At 41.7% G+C, this 20,394-nt stretch overlaps 1 protein-coding gene across 2 annotated transcripts; it reads left to right on the top strand.

The window, feature by feature from the left end:
- The first annotated feature begins 5,282 nt into the window (after positions 1 to 5,282).
- On the top strand, positions 5,283 to 8,215 carry LOC144989361 (angiopoietin-related protein 5-like). 2 transcript variants are annotated; one of them, XM_078941663.1, is made up of 7 exons: positions 5,283 to 5,414; positions 5,605 to 5,679; positions 5,767 to 5,788; positions 5,869 to 5,966; positions 6,792 to 6,909; positions 7,513 to 7,698; positions 7,837 to 8,215. In XM_078941663.1, the coding sequence occupies exons 2-7, from the start codon at positions 5,611 to 5,613 to the stop codon at positions 8,154 to 8,156; spliced, it is 813 nt and encodes a 270-aa protein (XP_078797789.1). In that variant the 5' UTR covers positions 5,283 to 5,414; positions 5,605 to 5,610; the 3' UTR covers positions 8,157 to 8,215. The 2 variants fall into 2 exon arrangements, with proteins under 2 accessions (XP_078797789.1, XP_078797788.1); XM_078941662.1 differs by lacking the exon at positions 5,283 to 5,414 and having other exon boundaries at positions 5,534 to 5,679.
- The last annotated feature ends 12,179 nt before the right edge of the window (positions 8,216 to 20,394 follow it).

The raw sequence follows: 20,394 nt of genomic DNA, 5'->3' as shown, positions 1-20,394 counted from the left end.
CAAAATTAGGGAAATGCCAAATTGTATATGTGCGGGGCTTGTGGGGTTACTCGCCCAGGTTAGTGTAGAACCGCCACTTGCTTTGTGGTCTATATTTGATGATCTAGCGAGCATCGATGCACACTGGTTTTTGCAGAGACTTCTGGGAAATTTCTAGGTCAGTGGATTTTGGAATTGTAGATTCAAACACCACTAAAAAAATGGCAAATGCACTCTATAGGGGTTAGGGTGAGAATTCGGACTTTGGAAATTGAGAAACTTTTGCTCTTGTTTTTGTTTAAGCTCTAAATGATTTATCTGATATATCTAAATGACATATGATGATATATCTGAGGAATAATAATTATTTTATTTATGTTTCTGTTTGTAGTTTAATACTTCCCTTTATTTATGTTTCTGTTTTTAGTTTAATACTTCCCTTTATTAAATGTTCAGTTGGGACAGACTGTCTGTCCCAGGAGTTTGATTTTGAGGAAGAGTTTAGATGGCTTTGAGCACTTGACATTGGGCTCCAAGTCAATGTTAGGCTGTAGCAGCACAATCTCCCACTAGCTCACAGCCCCTCACAGTGAAAAAATAAAATTAGATGGGCTGTGTAGATGGAGTTCGGAGGCAGACAGGCTGAGTGCTGGATGCCAGTCCATCCGCTGTGTATGAGGTACCCCCTGAGTACCTCGTTCACAGCCAGACCATGTGTAGGGCTGTATCAGGTGACACACCTTTGTGACATCACGTGGTAGTTTGGGGTAGTGCCTCTGGACTGGGGTGGTGACCCCTCCCTTCAAGAAAGAGGACAGGACATTGAACCTCTGCTCTTTGTAGATGATACAGTTTAGGATGTTGTCCTTCAATGAGTGGTTTGTAGCCATTTGTAAAGAGTTTGGAATGAAAATTAATACCTCCAAGTTGGTGGCCGTGGTTCTCAACTGGAAAAAGGGGTTTTGCCTTTTCCGGCTATGTGGAGCGGTCCTGCATCAGGTAAAGGTATTTTAATAACTTGTGATTTTATCCGCCATAATGCGACTGATGTCGTGATCTCTTGTAGAGAAGAAGGAGGTGAGCCAGAAGGCAAAGCTCTAGATTTATTGGTCAGCCTATATGTTCCCACTATTGGATATGCTCATGGGCTCTGGGTCAGCCGAAAGGTGGAGGTACGACAAGGACACTGAATTTAGTTTATTCCACAGGATGCCTGGGCAGTCCTTTAGAGGATGAAGATCTCTATCTAACAGAAAGAGCTTGGAGCCACTACACCTGCAACACCTTTTGTCCACCCCTGCCTGTTTTTACTTAAAAAACCACCATATTTAGTGAAGGGAATTTGCAGAACCTATTAAATAAAATACTATGGAAGGAGTTCATCAAATTTCATCAAGTTTCAGCTCTGCATCCCATTAGTAGTACCTTTAGTCAGCTTAGATACTAAAGCAAATTAAGCATGTTTAGCGTCACGGATTGATTTGAGCATCAGACACGACTCGTCAAGACTTAAATTTTGGTGAGGTGACGTTAGCATGAATCATGGACTGAGCTTTGGGCATATGACGTTTTCAGTGACTTCATCTGCAGGTAGAATACAAATCCAATACGGTTGATCGATGTGAGGGTTCTCGTCCTAAACTTCCATCCATTTTCTCAACCCGCTGGGGCCGTGGGGTTGCCAGGACGGTCCCAGCTACTCTTGGGAAAAGGCGTGATACACCCTGGACAGCCTCGCCAGTCAGTCGCAGGGGTGGAGCCCTGGGCCTCCAGGTGGCTAGCTAGCTGACAAACAAGTAGCCGCTGTGGCATTGGCAAGCAGCCTGTGTCATGGTGCCTCTGTCAGTTTTCCTCCCCCTCCCCTCTTTTCTCTGCTCCTGACTCCACCAGCTGTGACCACTCACATCATCAAGCCTCTGCTCTTCTTAAGGAGACCCAGCTCCAGCATTCAACGCCAGTTCGTTACCCCTTATGGTGACTAAGCCTGGTCGATGTAGCTCATGTTTAGCTCTCTTGTTGTTTTGTGCTTCCCTATCTTGTTCTTCTGCCTCAGGACTTCATTCCACGAGTGTCACCCAAGTTGGATGTTACCACGAGCAGCCTCGGCGTTCCAGAAGGAATCCTGAAAATCCTAAATCGCGCTGAGACCTCCAGCCACACCACGTACCTGTCCACGTCAAGACCTTCGAGCCTCATTCAAAGCCTGGATCTATCTCTCGCGAAGACCACCAACCACACCGGATAATAAATTCTTTACTTACCTCTCAACTTACCTGTGTTTTACTTCCTGGTTCCAGCATCTGACAGCCTGCTCATGTTATCTGAACCTTATGATATTTTTCTTATTTTTTTTATCAAAACAATAATAAAAAGATCCTCTAGTCTGATTCCTGTTTTTACTTTTTTCCCTCTTAAACAAATGCAGGACAGCAAGCATTCAAACTGGGTCACATAGACACAGAAGTAGCGGTGTGAAGCGTCATTCAGACCTAGCTTCTGCTGCAGGAGTGAAGCTGACCGCACTAGGAAAGTCTCTGAATGATCTCATGAACCCAGACATGCAGAGCTGATTGTCGATATTTTTGTAGGCCTTTTTAACATAAATAAACCAGATCTCTAATCATCCTCTTTTTTCGTAATGTCATTGTAATGACATATTACAGATGCCGCTCTATGTAGCCAAAACAAGTGGCGGTAGCTCCTCCCACACGTGTCTGGGGCATCAAGGCATCAAGCCCAGTTTTGGAAAGGTGTAGAGCAGCGAATTTGATGTGCGTCAAAACATAGGTGTCCGTACAAATTTGACTCGCGAATCTCATCCGGTGTGAATGCAGCTTAGAAAATTTTTTAAAATGAAAACTGTCCGGGCTGGGATTTGAACCATTAATCAGGTGACGACTGAAATCAAACTGGGGGCTAAAACTAGAAAAAAATGCACATGTGGGGATCTGTTTTAGTCGTTTTTACAAAGGGAATAGGTATGCATTTTTTCTGTCATCAAGGTGCTGCTTTTTTATGGGCTTTCCTGCCACTAAATATAAAAGATTAATCCAAGACTCCAGTTTTCTGTAATCTCATTTATTTGTTCTTTTATTCACTTGGTTGGTTTTGCATATAGTTTAGTTTATATTTACTTATCTAACCTTTTGTTCTTGGCCTCATCATTTTCACCCCAGGTTTACATTACTTACCATCACAGCTTGCTTTCTGATGGTTTTTCTCACTGGTATCTTGTGTATTTGCAGATGACCCATCAAATTTACGGCTCATCAGCCTTGTTTTTGATATTTTTTGCTTTGCTGATCTTGACAGGGACTGACATTGTTTTCTTTCATTCTTTTAGGGTTTTGGGCACACTTGAACAAAACTCTCTGTCACAAACTGTTTAAATTGGGAAAACTTTTTCCATGTATTTGTTAAATAGGAACACAAACAACTCTGTTATGTTGCTGTTTGGTACCAGGAGATTAAATTTGTAAAAAAACGTGAAACATGGTCAGCTGATGATGGTATAACAGTTGTTATTTTTGTATAATTTTCCTATTCCCTCTTATTCTCAAAAGTTAAATTACGTATATCCATTAAACTTCGTAATATGGTGGCATTTGATTGCATTACTTTAAAAAAGTTTGTCTGCTATTTGAGCATTATTTTTTTTTAAAGTCAACAGTGAAAGAAAATAAAGATTTCTTCTCAGTAAAGATCATATCTGTAATAATTTGATGATAATAAAATGATCTCCCTGTTCTTCTGAGGCTTGTCATGCTTTGTTTATTCTACCTTATCTTAGTTTGTGACCACACACGCATGTAACATAGTTGGTGGCCTGAAATCTTTGCTGATTTGTGAATTATTACATGTTATGGGTTAAGTTGTTGCAGTTTCCCTAGCAAGCTGATATAGTTCAGACCTGCCATGACCCCATTTCTCCAAACAACAGTTTTAAACAATAAATCGTTTCTCAGCGACATTAAAAAGAAGCAGAAGACAGGTTCTGTTCACATTACAGACCCAAATGTCATCAGGACCAATTTTTTTACATTGGCAAAAAGGCGTCATTCCTGTTTTACAAAAATCTTTATTTATAATTGAAAAAATAGAGTTTTAATTTCATTTGTTACACTGCATGTATCATGCAAACACTGTTTTATTTTTAAGTGTGGGGATATTCTTTCTCTTGTAAGACATTTGGAGCCTTTTTTCATCATCTCACTGATTTTGTAGTCAATAATCTGTACTAATAATGAAGTTTATTTTTGTCAGATAATAGCAAAGAAAATCTCATTGGAAAGAATCGCCTTCTTAAATCAACATGACACTGTATCTTGAAAACTTTCTAGATAATGTTCTTCCAAAATATAAATTAAGACGTTTTTTCTAGAACAGTTTATTTAGATTCATTCCTTTTGAACAAATCTGCTGCTGTTTTCATGGTTTTCTTTTATAATGTTTTGTATTTGTAAGTCCAGAGTGATGTAATTTCATTTTGACAACGCTGCATCAGGGTTATCTGAATGATTGGTGACACATCGCCAATTGTAATGGGTTTTTTTCTGATTTAATGTCAGGTTGTCATGTCCCACTTGTCTCATTGTCAAAGGCTGCCATGTTTGAGCTGGTTTCTGCAATGGGTTCATTTACATCACCAATCCATGATAGAAGGCATTTATTCTCCTTCAATGAAAACAGGTGGTCTAAAATGACCACTATTTGAAATGTCGTTCAGCTATATTCTAAATCTTGTTGTGTTAGTACCTTTTTGAAAAACAAATTCTAGATAATTTGATTGCTTATGAAACTGTACATTCAAGGGTTTTCCAGACACATTCTTAGTGTAGTTGTGAAAGAAACAGAACTCACAAATGTGATGTGAAAGAAATTGCCAAGCAGTTCAAAGTCTGGAATATTTTAGTGGCTCTCAAATGTCCCAAACTCAACAAACTGCCTAAAGGAAAAGCTAGTTTACCCACTAGTGAGTTATCTTTTATCAAAAAAGGAAGCCCCAAAACAGTGTTCCTGAGATGGACAAACTCAACAAAATCTAAAGTTTCCTTGCCTGAAATGACCACTGGAGGCTGGTTTCAAAAGGGAGAAATTTCCCGTCAGCTTCACTTTCCAACATGAAATGTATTTGTTCATTGCAGAACCTTCTGGGAGCTGTCAGAAATTACCAACCCAGTGTGTATGTCTCTGGCAAAATAAAAAACTTGCAGACAAGAAAATGCAAAGTCACCTCCCACTCCTATTTTTGTGCTTTAGGGACCAATCTAAAACATGCAGTGCACATTTCAATAATGCTCACACTCAGCCTGACCTAAAAGGAATGAGGAGATTCACAGTGACGAGGAAGGAGGTGTGGCAGCCCAGACAGAGTTTAAAAGACGCTGATTCCTGTGTGACTTTGAGATACAACTCAAGGTTCACACAGCAAACAGGTATGTCTTCACTGTGAACTGTTAGGTTATAACCATTTGCTTTTTAGAAAGAACTTAGTTTATATGCAGCAGTTTCTTGTGTTTTTAAAGATGTTTTCACTCAATTTCTCTAAAAGAGTTCTGATGTTTTTTTCTCTGAGATAAGTTTGATCTGTAACTTGGGAGACAGACGTGTTTCTCCTAAACTCAGGTCAAGATGGAAGGTCTCCCCGGCTGGTCTGAACTCATGTTAGCTCTCCTCTTGATCTGCTCTGTCCAGACTCAGGTAAAGAAAGCTAAATACTTATGCTCTGTAAATAACTGTTGATCCATATATGAAGTCTCATGTCTTGTTTTTCTTTATTCCTGATAGAAGAGTGGACCAGTACACACAGGTAGGAAATATTTTGGTAATTCTTCGTCCCTTTAACACCCAGAAATTGTTTTTTAACATCATTTCTTCTTCTCATGTCAGGTGGACCACCTGATTGTTCATACATTCGAACTTTTTCACCAACTGGAGCCAGTGGGGTTTACAACATCCAACCTGAAGGATTCACGTACAGCTTTCAGGTATCAAACATGAATTTTTGTGGAGTTTGTGCTTTTTTCTCTTCTTTGAATTTAGACAAAATAATCAGTCCGTTATCTCAGGAAGGAAGCAGTTTGAAACTCCTATGAACTATCAATTCTGTTGACATATTTATCAACAATAAAAAGTGATATATATTGTTGAGTGTGGAATCCAAAAGTACTTTAGAAAAATGCCTCCTATTCAGCAGCAGAATGTAGAAAAAGGTCATCGGTGTGTTTAATGGAGATTTGGGTAAATCCAGTAGATACAGAAGAGGAGCTGAAATAATCTAGAGCTTCTTGACTTGATTGTTGAGAAGAAGTCATTACCAGAAGCTAAGCTGACCTGGGCTAAGCTCCTTCGCATAAATAAGTCTTCATCTGTGAGCTGTTGCATCATTAAGCAGCATGGAGAAAACAGAGATCCCTTCAACAGAACATGAGGTTTGATCCTCTTCTTCACCTGTTCAGTTTTAGTCTCACGTCTTCCATGGACTGTTTCAGAATCCGATCACTGAGCTAGAAGTTGTTCAAAGACTAGAGTTGTTTGATGCAACTATAGGTGAGACATTCTACTGCTGCATGGAACACCAAAGCAAAGACCTTGGGTCCAAGGACACATCAAAATGTTGATAACAAAAATGAGGATGCAACTTTCTAATCAGCAGATTCCTTTGTTTTACTAAATCAAGCTTTTTCTCAGTGTGAAACCATTGAATTCGGTAAAAAATAACACCAGTGTAAACAACTTAATTTCTGTTTTGAGATATATTGTAATCAAAGCTTTATCAACATGAATAAATCTCTTCATCTGTTTCTGCTCAGGCTTACTGTGAGATGGGTGGAAATGGAATCTGGACAGTGATCCAGAAGCGTACTGGAGGAGCAGTGGCCTTTGACAGGGAATGGGCAGCATATAAGAATGGATTTGGATTTGCTTCATGTATGTGAATAATTAGTTCTTTGTGTCCTGTCTTAAACTGTCTAAACTACAGTGTGTAGCATTTTAGCTACTCCATTTAGAGGCCTCAACAATGAATCACCTTCCTCCATTTAACTCTATACCCTGCATCCTTATCCTCATCTCCTACTTCTCTACCCCTATCAGCCTCCCTTTGGCCTTCTTCAATCCTGTTTTCCTGGTAGCTTCAACCTCAGCACCCTCTTACCAATGTAGTCAACAATGGTAGTAAAACTCAATTGTTAACGGGTTAATCTTCAAAACATTCAGCACAAGCTCTTTGAGTTCCATCTAAACCACAGCTTCTCTCTCTGGATCCTGTCCTAGATTTTCTCTAGATGAAGCTCTTTTTGACTGTCTCTGTTCTTCTCCAGAAACATCTTTAAAGCAAATATTGCATCAGCAGATCTCTTCCTCAGCATGAAACCAAACTGCAGTTCACAAATGTTCATGTCTGACCTCACAACAGCGTGTGAAATTCAGATTTGATTGGATGTTGCATAAAGTGAACAAATGGGTTCAATTATCTGTCAGTAAAGAGTGTAAAATATTCTAAATAAACTTTGCTTGTTCTGATTCCTTCAGGGGATCACTGGCTCGGTCTGGAGAAGATTTCTGCTATGACCAAAGACAAATCCAAGAGGTGGAAACTGAGAGTGGACCTGTGGGACTTTGAAGGTGGCAGTGCTTATGCTGAGTATGAAGACTTCAGGGTGGGAGATGAGAGCACAAACTACAGACTAAGTGTTGGCAGATACAGTGGAACTGCAGGTACTGATGCATCCTTACATGAAGATCATAGAAAAATAACAAAAAATAATACAGTGTGATAATATAATTATAATTATACACACTACTGTTTGTCATTGAATAATCAGGTTTACTTTTGTTTTCTGTTTCTGACTAAAGGTGATGCTATCAGAGGAGCGTATCCCGGCATTGACCAAAATGGCTTTGGCTTTAGCACCCTCGACCATGACAATGACGGCTGCGACCCTTGCATTCTATTTGGTGACATTTATGTGGCATCATGCACTGATTATGACCGTGGTGGTTGGTGGTACAACACGTGCACCTCTGCCAATCTAAATGGGGACTGGCATCCAGAGGGGGATAACATTGGTTGGTTTTCAGGTCTTCACTGGCCGACCTGGAAAGGGCGTGCGCCCTACTCAGCCAGGGCCACCAGAATGATGATCACTCCCATGCTGCCTTATCAAAAGATTTGAAAGATTTTTAGTATCTTTTTTCAGTCAAGAATTCTCAATAAAAAACTATTTAAAACTCCTACTTGGTTGTGTGCATCAATCTTTGAGATTTATCAGGTCTATAAATGCTGAGACTAGATAGACTGTTATCAATGAACTGTTCATGGACTTTACTGCCAGCAAGCAGGAGGCGTCCCCCCCAGTGCCCTACCTGCCTATTTTAACTAAACATTATACTACAAACATCCCTTACCCCACAACAGTAGTCATTCCAACACACACACACACACACACATGCACACACACACACACACACCCACACCCACACACACACACAGCAGGGAGGAGCTTTTTTTAACTGTTGCTACTGTTTACTTTCCCATGCCTACCACCTACAGTTGGAAGAGGCTTGGTGTGAAATTGCAAAACGATAAAAATCTTGTGATTCTCGCTCCAGGCTTTTTCTTTCACAGCTCCAATTTGATATATGTGAGACTTTGTGTCTTGTAATTCCAGCCGGGCACAAACTGCTGCATGATCAACTTTTTAACGGTTGGCCCCTCCGTAAATGAAATTAGATGCCAGAGGTGAAATTTCCAATGAGCTACTGCTGCTCTGCGGAAACTATGTCATCGAAAACGACACAGGTTTATTGATTTTGGGGAAAAAACTGTATAATCATAATGAAAAGACCACTGGGTATGCTTTTATAACAGATCAAAAGATCAGTTCAGAGTGGGACATTAAAACTCTTTGCAAATTGCATCACCAAGTCTAAAGGTTTTCAAATTGTGAATCTGTTTCACAGGAACTAAAAAGGTTAAAAACAGAACTATAGTCTATAAAACAAGGATCCTTGCTTGAGATTGCCTTCATCCAAATGTTCATATACAGAGTGCAGATCAAAAGAAATGCAGTCTTTAACCAGTGTGCTCCTGCAACATTGCGACAATTGGTATGCTTGGTTACGAAATAAAAATAAGTAAACAACCAAGAACATGATTATCTTTCAAACTTTTTTTTTTTTTTTTTGCAAAAATGTAAAAATGGAAATGAATAAAAATGATAAAAAATTTAAAAAACTTCTAAACTAATTTGTTTTTTTTTCCAGGTTGTTCTGAAACAAAAAATATCTGCTGCATGCTGGGTAAAAAAAAGTCCAAATCTTTTTCTTTGACAAAGAAATTGGTTGTGGTTCAACTTAGCAGCTACAACTAAAATTGGCATACAGAGAACTTCACATCGGCTTTTTGAACACAATTTGTAAAAATTACTGCTGTACAATTTATCGTTTCAAGAAAAAAAATGCAATTTTCATCACAGGAGGATATTTGGTGGAAATGAAGCGAAGGTCAGTGGGTCTCTGCTGGATGAACATTCAACTTATAATGTTGCACTAATTTCCTCAAAATGCATACTGGGAAAAGCCACACTGACCTCAAAGGGGGTTAAAAAGAAGAGCAAATAAATATGATCATATTTATGACTGAAACACATATGTTTATAACTTTTATAAATCTGGATTGCAAACTGCCTCTTTCTCAGCATGTTGAGCTGGGCGTTCATTCACTAAGTGGCATTCCGTGATTCTGCTCTTATTTCTATGGCCCTGTCATCGGATTGGCTGCAATTTGTCCCTGCAACTGCAACAGACCGGCGACCTGTCAAGGCTGTACCCTACTTTTGCTGAACAGATACCAGGATATTTATAACAATATTTATTCTGATTGAAAGGCAATTTTAGTCAAAAAAATCTACCAAGTGTTATGAAATATTTTCCAACACAAGAAGCAATATAATACAAACTAAGATTAGAAAAAACCCACATCTCTTTAAAGTGCAATTCTCTGTTTCTTTTCAACCAACACTCAACCGACACAAGCCACAAGAGGGAGACAGCACCTTTTTACTTGTCATTCATATTAGGACATTTTAGGAATGTTTGCTGGTTTCCACTTGAAACCTCCACACCAAAACAGGGAGGACATTTCCTTTTCTAACTAGTCCTTCGTTTGCACATGTTATGACTGCAGGACACCGACTTCCATGTTGGAGCAGAAAAGCTCAGCTTCATCTCCACCTTCCTCACTGTGTGCACAAAGGAGCACCTTTTCTCCCAACACGAGGAAAAGAAAGATTTATCCACTTTTACAAGTAAGAGACAACACTTTTATGGAGTCTTTGAACTTTGTCTTTGAAGAAAACTGATGGAAGTGACAATTGTACTATTGTGTTGTGTCTGCAGACCTACCATTCCTCACAATCAGAAGAAAATTGTCTGTGGCCAGATAAGGACACAACCTTCACAGAGAAGCAGAACTCTGCACATCGTGTTGTAGGCCACAGCTTTTCCTCTGCTGACAGCCAGGATGCTGATGGGGATCACAGCTGGCAGCTCTGGCACTCTGCATGAGCAGAGCCAACAAATCCTCTTCACTGGTGTCTTCTGCTTCCAGCAGCTGCTCCACGTCATCTCTGACAGTTTTCTTCTGCTGACTCATGGCTCTACATTCTTGCTCCATGAGTATCTTCAGGTGCTTGCAAGGCTTAAGACTGCAGCAGCTTCCTCTGCCTCCTGATGGAGGAGCCACCACCCTACAGATCAGCCTTGCACCGGAAGACTGTCTGCAACCTGTGTACCAAAAGTGATTTTACTCACTAACTTACTCAGTGTCTGTTCCTGAACTCTTTGATTGTGAAGCTGAGCTGGCACCAAGCACCATGAAAGTCAAAGTGGAATGGAAGAGATTTCTGCAGAAATAAAATCACGTTGGCCTCAAATAAAGTTAAAGTATCATCAGCTGTCACCGTTAGCCCTTGTGCTATCCTAGGCACTTTAACATTGGGAGTTGGGTCATCTAGACCCACTAGACAGTGCGCTGGTCCTTTTTTCTTCATGATTTGTGATCTTCACTGGTGTCCATGGATTACATGAAATCCTCTTCACCTCTATCCACCTTTGTCATGGTAGGGATAACACGTCAATGTAGGGGTGGGATAGCACAAGGGTTACAATGCTTTTTTTAATTCAGTTGAGTTTCAATACTGTTCAAAAAATATTTTTATATCTATTTTTCATCTTAAGTACTTTATCAATTCCCTCTAACAGACCATAACAGAATAAAATATGCTCGTGGCCCACCTTTGATCTGGTTCCTGTTCCTGGTAAAACATGTCTGGAGTCTTGTACTGAAGTGCCTCCTGTTCAGCAGTGCAGTGTCGTAAAAGTCAACTGCTGAGTCCTTGGAGACCACCAAGGAAGATGCGTCACTTTAATAGATCAGATTTAGTTTTTAATCCCTGGATTTTGAAATCCGTTGTTAAACTGAAGATGGTAAATATGCTGAAGCTTCCTAACTTCTGATTACATACACCAGTCACACCTGCCCTTATGGGTGGATACGGGCTGTCTGCTGGTGAAAAATGGCCAAACCTGTATTGTGCATGTAGGAACTTATTTTTTTTAATTTCTCCTGTCCAACAGCTGAACAAACAGATGAGAGATGAAGGCCATATTTTTTGGACATATTTTATTTTAACAACAGGGGTTATGAATCTTCTGACAAACCAGAGGTTTGTCTGAATAAACCCCTTTTATTTTTGAATGCATTTATTAAAAGTAGTCTGTGGAAAAAAAGAAAATAAAAAGGAACTATATTATCAGTCTCGTGGGCGGAACTTTAGGCACTCTGGCAGCGCCTCCAAGTGGCTGAAGACGGATCAACTTCCTGTTCCCGTTAGAAGTAATTTGGAGAATGAAAGAGTGTTCGTGTCGTTTCTTCGTCTTGTTTTATATTTCCACGGGTTAGTATGTGGTTTAAACCTAACTGATGAAAGCCCTAAGCTTTGGTTTACTTCCCAGATGATTGCCAGTGTTGTTTGATTTGTAATTTTGATGTAAATTGGGGAAGTTGAATTTATTTTCGGCGGGAAAAGCCGGACCGGAAGTAGCAGGTATAATCGCGTTAGTTTGTGTTCACAAGACAGGATGTTGTTAGCTCACGCTAAATGAGCCTGTATTGCCATAGCAACTATGTTAACTAGTTGGATCCATGACTGTTCGTGTTTTAATAGTTTTGTAAGATTCCTGACGTGACTTTAAACATGTTTAAAAGCAACAGAAACAATGATTTTCGTAACAGTTGTAAAAGGGATGAAAGTTTACAGATTTATTTTTCTTTTATTATTATATTATATTTCTAAAAGTGCAATGTGAATGTCCAGCATTTATAAGCTAAAACAATATGCCAAAGTAACAACACAAAGAAGTATTTCCTTTGTTTGTGCTGACTACAGAAGTTAAAGCAAATTAAACTTATGTGATTCTTTTGTTTAGTTTTGAAATTGAAATGTAATGTATTGAAATATAGAGAGTAATTACTGATGTGAGATATTCGTCAGATATTTAATTTAGACTTAATTTGGTTGTCAAATTGTATATTGGACAACATGCACTGAATTGAAATTGTAAATGAGTTGAAACATTTAAATAGAAGCAATTTGGAGAATGAAAGAGAGTGTTCGTGTCGTTTCTGCTCTGAGACTCGTTCAGCACCCGGGAGCCGTAACAAACTGGGGGCTCGTCCGGGAGCTCTCCTCTTCAGTCATTGAGGAGCAGATCCAGTGAAAACTGAACCAAGAGACTTACGAGACCGGAACACCATTCAAGTCAAGTCAGTCGGTGAGTGTCCAAGGAGGGGGATCAGGGAGCAAAGGATCTTCACCTCAGAAAGGAACTGCACTGCTGAAAGGAAGTAAAGCACATAAGTCACAGAAAACTATAACAGAGCGCACCAAAGAAGAATACAGAACCCTACATTGACAACAGTACGCAAAGAACTGGTGTGGGAAATTAGAGGACGCTTATTCACACTCTTTACCACAAATCTCTGTGAACTGGCAAGAAGCAGCGCTACAGACAATAGTGACTCCACACAAATCAGTCAGCATGACAAGGAAGGCTGCATGGACTATATCACCTCTTATGTACAATCAGACACTCTGTTGGACCTTGAGGATGAGGGGATGACCCACCTGCTCATGTTGAATAATAATAATAATAAATTTTATTTGTTAGGCGCCTTTCAAGGAACCCAAGGTTGCCGTACATAAAAGTGAAGATAAAATAAAAGCAATCGAATGCACAATAAAATATACATATAAATAGGCCAGAAATAGGAAGTTATCGGGGGAATAGGTGAGTTGGAAAAGATTAGTTTTGAATGACCAAATAAGCCAAGCTCTTCAAACTAATGATCCAGAACCTCCAGCTGATACGTCCGCAAAGGCTGAAACACACGCCACTCCCAGCGGGGTAACATATTACCAGACCCTCCGGACAGACTTCTTAGCACAAATGCTAACACAGAAGAACAATCAACAGAAGAACTAAGGGGAATGAGAGAGGAAATGAATGAGAGGCTGAGGCAATGCGAAATTACAGCATCACTGGTGAGTTATTTCTTTTCATTTCCAATGCTGCCCAACTCGAATGGCTCAGGAGACAACGGAGGACGCTGGACAACTCCACTCATTTTAACTTCTTTTTATTTTCAACAAAGAATGGATGAGAGCTTGATAACCTTGAAATAAAACAGAAATGTACTGTTATTTTAAACTTTTGAAAATATTGTGCCATTTAACTATTTCACTTGTTGAATAATGTTCCCACAAATATCAGAATATAAATGAAATTGAAATAAACATACTGATGGCATCACCGATGTCATCCAAGCATTAAAATGTTTGTTGTTCAGATAACCATGACTGCCAGACAAAACCCCCACCTGCACACTGTCACCTAGTTTCTTTTTTTTTTTAAGTTGTCCTGTCCAACAGCTGGGCAGGCAGATGAGAGCTGAGGGCTTCTTGTGTTGGACATATTTTACTTTAACAATAGGGGTTATTAATCTTCAGACAAACCAGAGGTATGTCTGAATAAACCCCTTTTGTAATTGAGGCCAAACTTTATTAATTTCAACCATGTTTGAAAATTTTGGGTGTTGGACCGGACGGAAAAGGAAAGAAGGGAAGAAAAAGGGAGGGATGTTAGAGAGAGATGGGGGTAGGAGGGTGATAATGGGAGGGGAGGGGGGATAAGACCATGAAGCAGCATAAAGCAACAAGTTTACTGGTTGTTTATCATTACGGTAAGGTTCAAATGTAGTACAAAAAGGGCGGGGCCTGTCAACACACACACTCGAATGTTATCAACACACCTGTTAGCTGCAAAAATGTCCACATGTCGACATGCACACAAAACAGATAGTGTTCACACGCATACTTATGCCTTAAAACCAACTAGTGTGAAATATTTCAGTCATTCAATCATGCAAACTGTTAGTGCAAAGGTGAGCTAACACCTGTGCTCAGGTGAGTGTTTATGTTCTTCTAAAATGGATGGTGGAACGTGACAAGAAGGAGGGAGAGTGCCCAGCCATCCCCACCCCAAGACTCCCGCCGCAGCAGCAGCGGCAGCCGGAATCCCCCCAACGCCACACGGGAACAGGCAGGGAACAACCGCCCCCCGGGCGACCAAGACCGCCACCCAGGCCAGGGCAAGCAGGACCGCCACGAGGCCCCCAGAACCAGAGAGCAGGGAGGCGCGGAGGGAAAGAGAGCGCCGCCCCAGCCCAACCAGGAGAGCAGCCCCCCGCCGCGCCGGGAGAGCCCAACGCAGGGCCCCACCGGAGAAGGATGCCCACAGCCCCAGACGAGCACCCCATCACAACCCAGGAGTTCCGGGCATCCCCCCGCCCCAACCCCAGGTACGAGCCAGGACCCCCCAAGGGAGACCCGCTCCGCACTCCAGGCAGCCACCCAACCGGCCCACGGTTGGTCCAGGGAGGAGCAAGGCAGGGGCCCGCCGCCCCCGCCCAGGAGGGGGGAACCCCGGGGAAAAAAAAAGGGGGACGTGTTGCCTTTGGATAATTTACATATGAGGAGGGAGGGAGAGACAGGGAAACTAAAAAGAAGAAAGAGGTAAAGAAAAACAGAAAGAAACAAACATAACAAGAAAAACAACAGAAACATGAGAGGGGAGAAAAATTAAACTGCTTCGACGAGATGGAGGTGGGATGATTGATGAGCCGGTTTCATTCATTCAACACGTTTAGCCTTGCTGTTTTTAGCGCAGCACGGATGTCAGATCTTCAGCAGAGCCAGGGGATGATCTCCGGGTCTCGGAAGAGCCTTCCATCCACAAAGAGTTTATCCACAGAAACCACGGCTCTGGACCCGTTGGCAAGGTGTTTTTTCCTCAGAGGAAAAAGGATCTTTCGGCGCCGCAGGATCTCAACCGGAAACTGGTCATTGACACTAAAATGTGTCCCCTTCAGTTCCCGGCCGCGGCTCTTCACCAGCTCCTTCTGCTTATGATGGTCAAACTTGGCTACAATCGGTCTCGGACGCTGATTATCGGACCTTCTTCCTCCGAGCCGGTGCACCCTCTGGAACGCGATCTTCTGCACCTCCTCCTTTGGGAGCTTCAGGTGGGCTTCCAAGAAGGACTTCACCGTCGCCTCCGGGTCTTCTCATGCCTCCTCTGGAATCCCCGCGATCACCAGATTGTCCCTCATGCTCCTCGACTGAAGATCTAGGAGGGTTTCTTTGATCGAGCGGTTTTCCTCAGAAAGGTGAGCGGTGTCACTGCTCAAGGTCTTGACACTTTCTCTGAGGGCCTGATTCTCCGCTGCGAGCTCCCGCACCTGCTGCTGGCTGAACTCCAGAGACTCTCGCAGGCCTTGGAACTCTCTATGGAGGATTTCTAGCAGATTCAAGCGGCAATCAAGGCTGGAGAGCTTTTTATCGATGGAATCTAAAGCGTCACTGATTCCACTGCCTGGAGACGAGGCAGCTCTGGGAGAACTTCCTGATCGGACGCGTTTGGAGGAAGGAGTGGTGGTGTTGGTCTTCCCCATAACGACGGAATTGTAGCAGCCGTCTATATAATTCTCCAGGTCCTCCAGGCTGTCAAAAGGCTTATTCAACTTTTACAGATGTTAGTTTTACAGCTAATTTGATATGGCGGTAAAATGATATAATACCGAAATGTTTGTTCTGCTACTTACGCACCGCTAAGCTGAGTTGCCACACCGGTCTCGTCGAGTCTCGCGATACTACAGCATCAGGACTCCTACTACCCACTGTCACCTAGTTAAATACCTCTTCCCATCTACCTACCTGGTAGATTAGGATTCACACTTTCCTTATACTGCCCCCTGGAGCTACGGAGTTGATCCTACCTGGAACAATCCTCCAAATCAATGTTCAGGAGCAAAAATAAATAAAATAGAAGACAAAAAGGCAGAATGGACAAATCTTAACACCCCACACTCCCACTTGACCTCCTAGTTATTAAACTCAAAGGAGGTCACAACTATCTCAGGTCCTGGTTACAAACTCTTTCTGCTCTTCAACAGGAAGCAACACTATCACCCGTCTAACATCTCTATGCAAGACTGTAGCAGGGAAAGAAGCTTTTTTGGATGTATTTGACAGCTGATTTGAAACTGGCTTCTTATGCGGGGCTGGATAGCTAGGGAAGGTTTTCACAAGTACATCTCTTACAATTCCCTTTTCATCAGCATTAACCTAGATTACTCTGCCCAATTTATAATGACTCCTCAATGCATTTTGGTCAGCAAGCCAAATCACATCTCCAACACTCACATTTCTATGCTTAGTATGCCACTTGTTCCTGATGAATAAGTTAGGGCCAGCTAATTGGCACCAGTTTTTCCAAAACTTATTTACTTCGATTTGGATGATCTTGAGTCTCTTGTAAGGGTAACCTTCAAACTGAAAATCTCCTATGTCCCCTCTTGGGCTGACTCTCCCTAGCAAAAGAGAATTGGGGCTGATGTATTCAACACATTACTCTTGGCTTTGCACTCTAGCATCTATAGGTCTCTCATTCACCAGATTTGCTGCCATAAAGAGGAATGTTTGAAATTCACTTCATGTAAAGATTCCACTACCACCACGGTTGATAAGGGCTCTTTTGACTACCTTCACTCCTGCTTCGGCTGATCCATTTTGTTGGATCTAAAACTAAACCAACACTTCTCAACTATATTTGAGCTGGAAGAAAGGACACAGACTCATTTTATCTTTTCTCGAGGAGAGCAGACAGAACATACTCAAGCCATTCTCCGTGTGCTCTGAGTTTACAAAGGTCTGCCTCCTCTCTTTTATTCAAAATCAGGGCGTTACTTAACATACAGCATACAAGGAGGTGGTTGTAAACACACATACACACACAGCTCATAATGATGAGAACACAAAGAAACGTCCATTCTCAGGAAATTCCTTAGTTAACCCCAGGAGATCAGGATGACTTCTGCAGATAAAAGGTCAGCTCTCCTGACCTCAGGGTCATGCTGGTAGGTCAAAGGTTAGAAGGGAACTCCTGGTTCCCAGATCAATGCAGACAAAAGATTTGTCCCGCTTCCTCAGGGCTGTTTTCCTCAGAAAGGTAATACACTTTTACAGCTAGAAAGTACAGAGTAAATATGGGATAACTTATGTATAAATCTATTCTAACACATTTCTGTGGGGAGAGTCTGCAGGATGAAACTTCCATGACCTCTCTGTTCCCCTTTTAGAGGCTGTTTCTTCTATCTCATCCTTCTTTAACTTACTCAAGAATTTATGGAGCTCCTCAAGTGAAGGTTTTGCTCCAACAAAATTTGTCCCTGGGTCTGACTACAGTTTTGTAGGATGCCCTCTAACACTAGAACGTCCGTAGGGCAGCCATTTGGCTTTTCTACCTACAATGTCCAAGGGACAGCCAAGTGGCTGGATTAGTTACAATTTGCATGCCCAAAGAGCAGCCTTCAACATATTTTGCACATGAACAGCACAGCCATTAGGTTGTTCTTTTGGCATGCAAAAAGGACAAGCCAAGTGGCTGCGCAAGTTTTCACTATTTCCCCTCACCTCTGTCACTTCTAGTGAGAGGTCACCACAGTTTGGTTTTTCTTTTTTGGCTGAGATTTATCGTTCATGCACAAGAGACACCTCTTTACCGACATAATACTGAAATGTTCAAGCAAAGAAATCATGTGGTCAAAGTCATATCTTCAACCCACTACTTGTCTGCGCATACTTGGTACTGCCCCAAAATCTCCTTTCTGCATTTGCCACATGTTATACTTGTAGCAATCAACAAAGTGCACTCTGGCATTATTGTTCTTGTACTGACTATTCACCTGGCATATTGCCCGTTTCCCTTTGCCAGGTATGGGAGCTTGTCACCAAACATAGTATTCCTTTTTCGCCTTCTCAGCTCCCGCATGTACCTGTGCAAGTTTTTTTACTGATTCTGGAAGCTCCCAGTGAATTTTGCCTGGGTTGAAAGTTTGATGCAGTTGGCAACAACAAACCCACAAACATTGGAGATTGCAGGAAACCTGTCAGTCCCAACTCGTTCCATGCGCGTGCCCTTGACATCAAAGTGTAAATGCCGCATGATATCTTTGAAGTGGTTTCTGACCATAGTTTTTTTTAGATCAGTGGATTTCCCATTTTCGCCAACCATCTTGCATCTTGCGTTTTGCATGGATGGAAGTTTTATCCCCCCCTCACAAGGAGGATGGCAATGAACCCCATTAGTTCAGGGAGGGCCATGAACCAGCTGTCATCTTCTGTCTGACGTTCATGCTGAACAACACAGTCCCGAATAGTCTGAATCATGTTCAGAGTGAGGAAACACAGGAAACTCTGTAAGCGAGTCGACACCGTACTTCTGACCAGAGCAGTAGGCTCTTCCTCAGCAGTGTAACATTCAATTGTGCTGTGATGGAGAGGCCTCCCAACCTTTTCTGAATGCCACATCGTGCCATCTTTTGCTTTTTCTGTTGGCACAGTGCGTCTCCTCTCTGTCGTCCTCTCTTTTCTGATGGCAATGAAATCTCCTCATCTGTGATCTGATTTCTGAGATCTGAGCAATGAAAACCTTCAGCAATGTAAAGATATATGTTGTTTCACTTGTTTATTTTAATTTTTTTTGTTTTTTGTTGAATTCTAGTTGAAACTATAACTTCCAAAACATGTCAAATGGGCCTCCTTTGCCTCCCCAGTCCAAGAAACATGTGGTTAAATTAAATGACTAAATTTCTCATAGGTGTGTATGTGAGTGTGCCTGGTTATTTATCTATGTGGCCCTGAAATGGACTGGTGACCCATCCAGGGTGTACCCCTCCCCAGTTGCTTGTGACTAGCTGGGATGTGCTCCAGCAGACCCCTGTGATCCTGACCAAGATGAGCAGGCACAGAAAATAAATGGATAGACAACTGCTAGAATCAGCAAATGAGAACAAGATGTTCATGAAATCTTATCAAAAGAAATATCAGTCTGAGTCCAGCTAAAGGACTCTTTTCCTTCAGAGTCAAATGGGTTGAATTGCTCCAGGATAATTTTCAATGTCTGCTCAGGGTAGTAAAAATAAGGCATCTTGGTTTTTCAGTTGACAAACTGGGAGTCAAAGTTTGTCAGAGCTTGGAGGCTCTTTTGAAGGAGAAAAACCTCCCCCACCCTGATCTGAGTAAAGAATGTGGTTAGTTAGGACATGTCTTCATCCAGATGATCAGGTAGTTGGTGCTGCATTTACAAATGAAAGGTGGCTAATTGAAGGCTGTTGAATTAGTCATTTCGAGCCACCCAGCCATTTGGCTGTGCTCTGGACGCTGCAGGGGGAGTGTAAAATCCTGGGCGTTCTAGTGCTAAGGGACGTAAATCTCTGATATGCAAGCAGAAAGCCCTCAGATGACGCATCACTGACTATATCAGCATGTATGGCTCTGGATGCCATGCAACAGAATACATTACCCCAAACTTTTAGTGTGACTCTTTTCCTCACATCATCTTTTACTTTAAATGGCCCAAATAAGTCCAAAGTTGTAAATTCAAAGGGTTTGGCTTGACGTGTTCTATAAGGGGGAAGATCACTCATAATCTGCTGACATTTCTTTGCTGTAGCTTTCCGACAAATGATAAAGGGCATCCGCAAATTTCTTTGCAAGCCTCTGACCCCTTATCACCCAAGCCTTTTCCCTCATCCTAAGTAATGTTCCTGGTAGTCATGGTTCATTTGGTGGGCATCCCGAGCTACCAATGTGGATAACCATGCATTATAAGGTAAAACTGGTACACCTGCTTTGTCTTCGTTAAACCTCTGGATCCTTCCTCCACACATTAGAAGCCCAGAATCTGCTTCTTTATACACAACTAATCTATTTAGAGTAGTCTCTGGAAAGT

The sequence above is a fragment of the Oryzias latipes genome, chromosome 23, assembly GCF_053564925.1.
Source record: "Oryzias latipes strain Hd-rR chromosome 23, Olatipes_Hd-rR_3.1".
Taxonomy (NCBI): Eukaryota; Metazoa; Chordata; class Actinopteri; order Beloniformes; family Adrianichthyidae; genus Oryzias; species Oryzias latipes.
The sequence above is the reverse complement of the archived record's forward strand: the minus strand, read 5'-3'. Positions and strand labels throughout refer to the sequence as shown.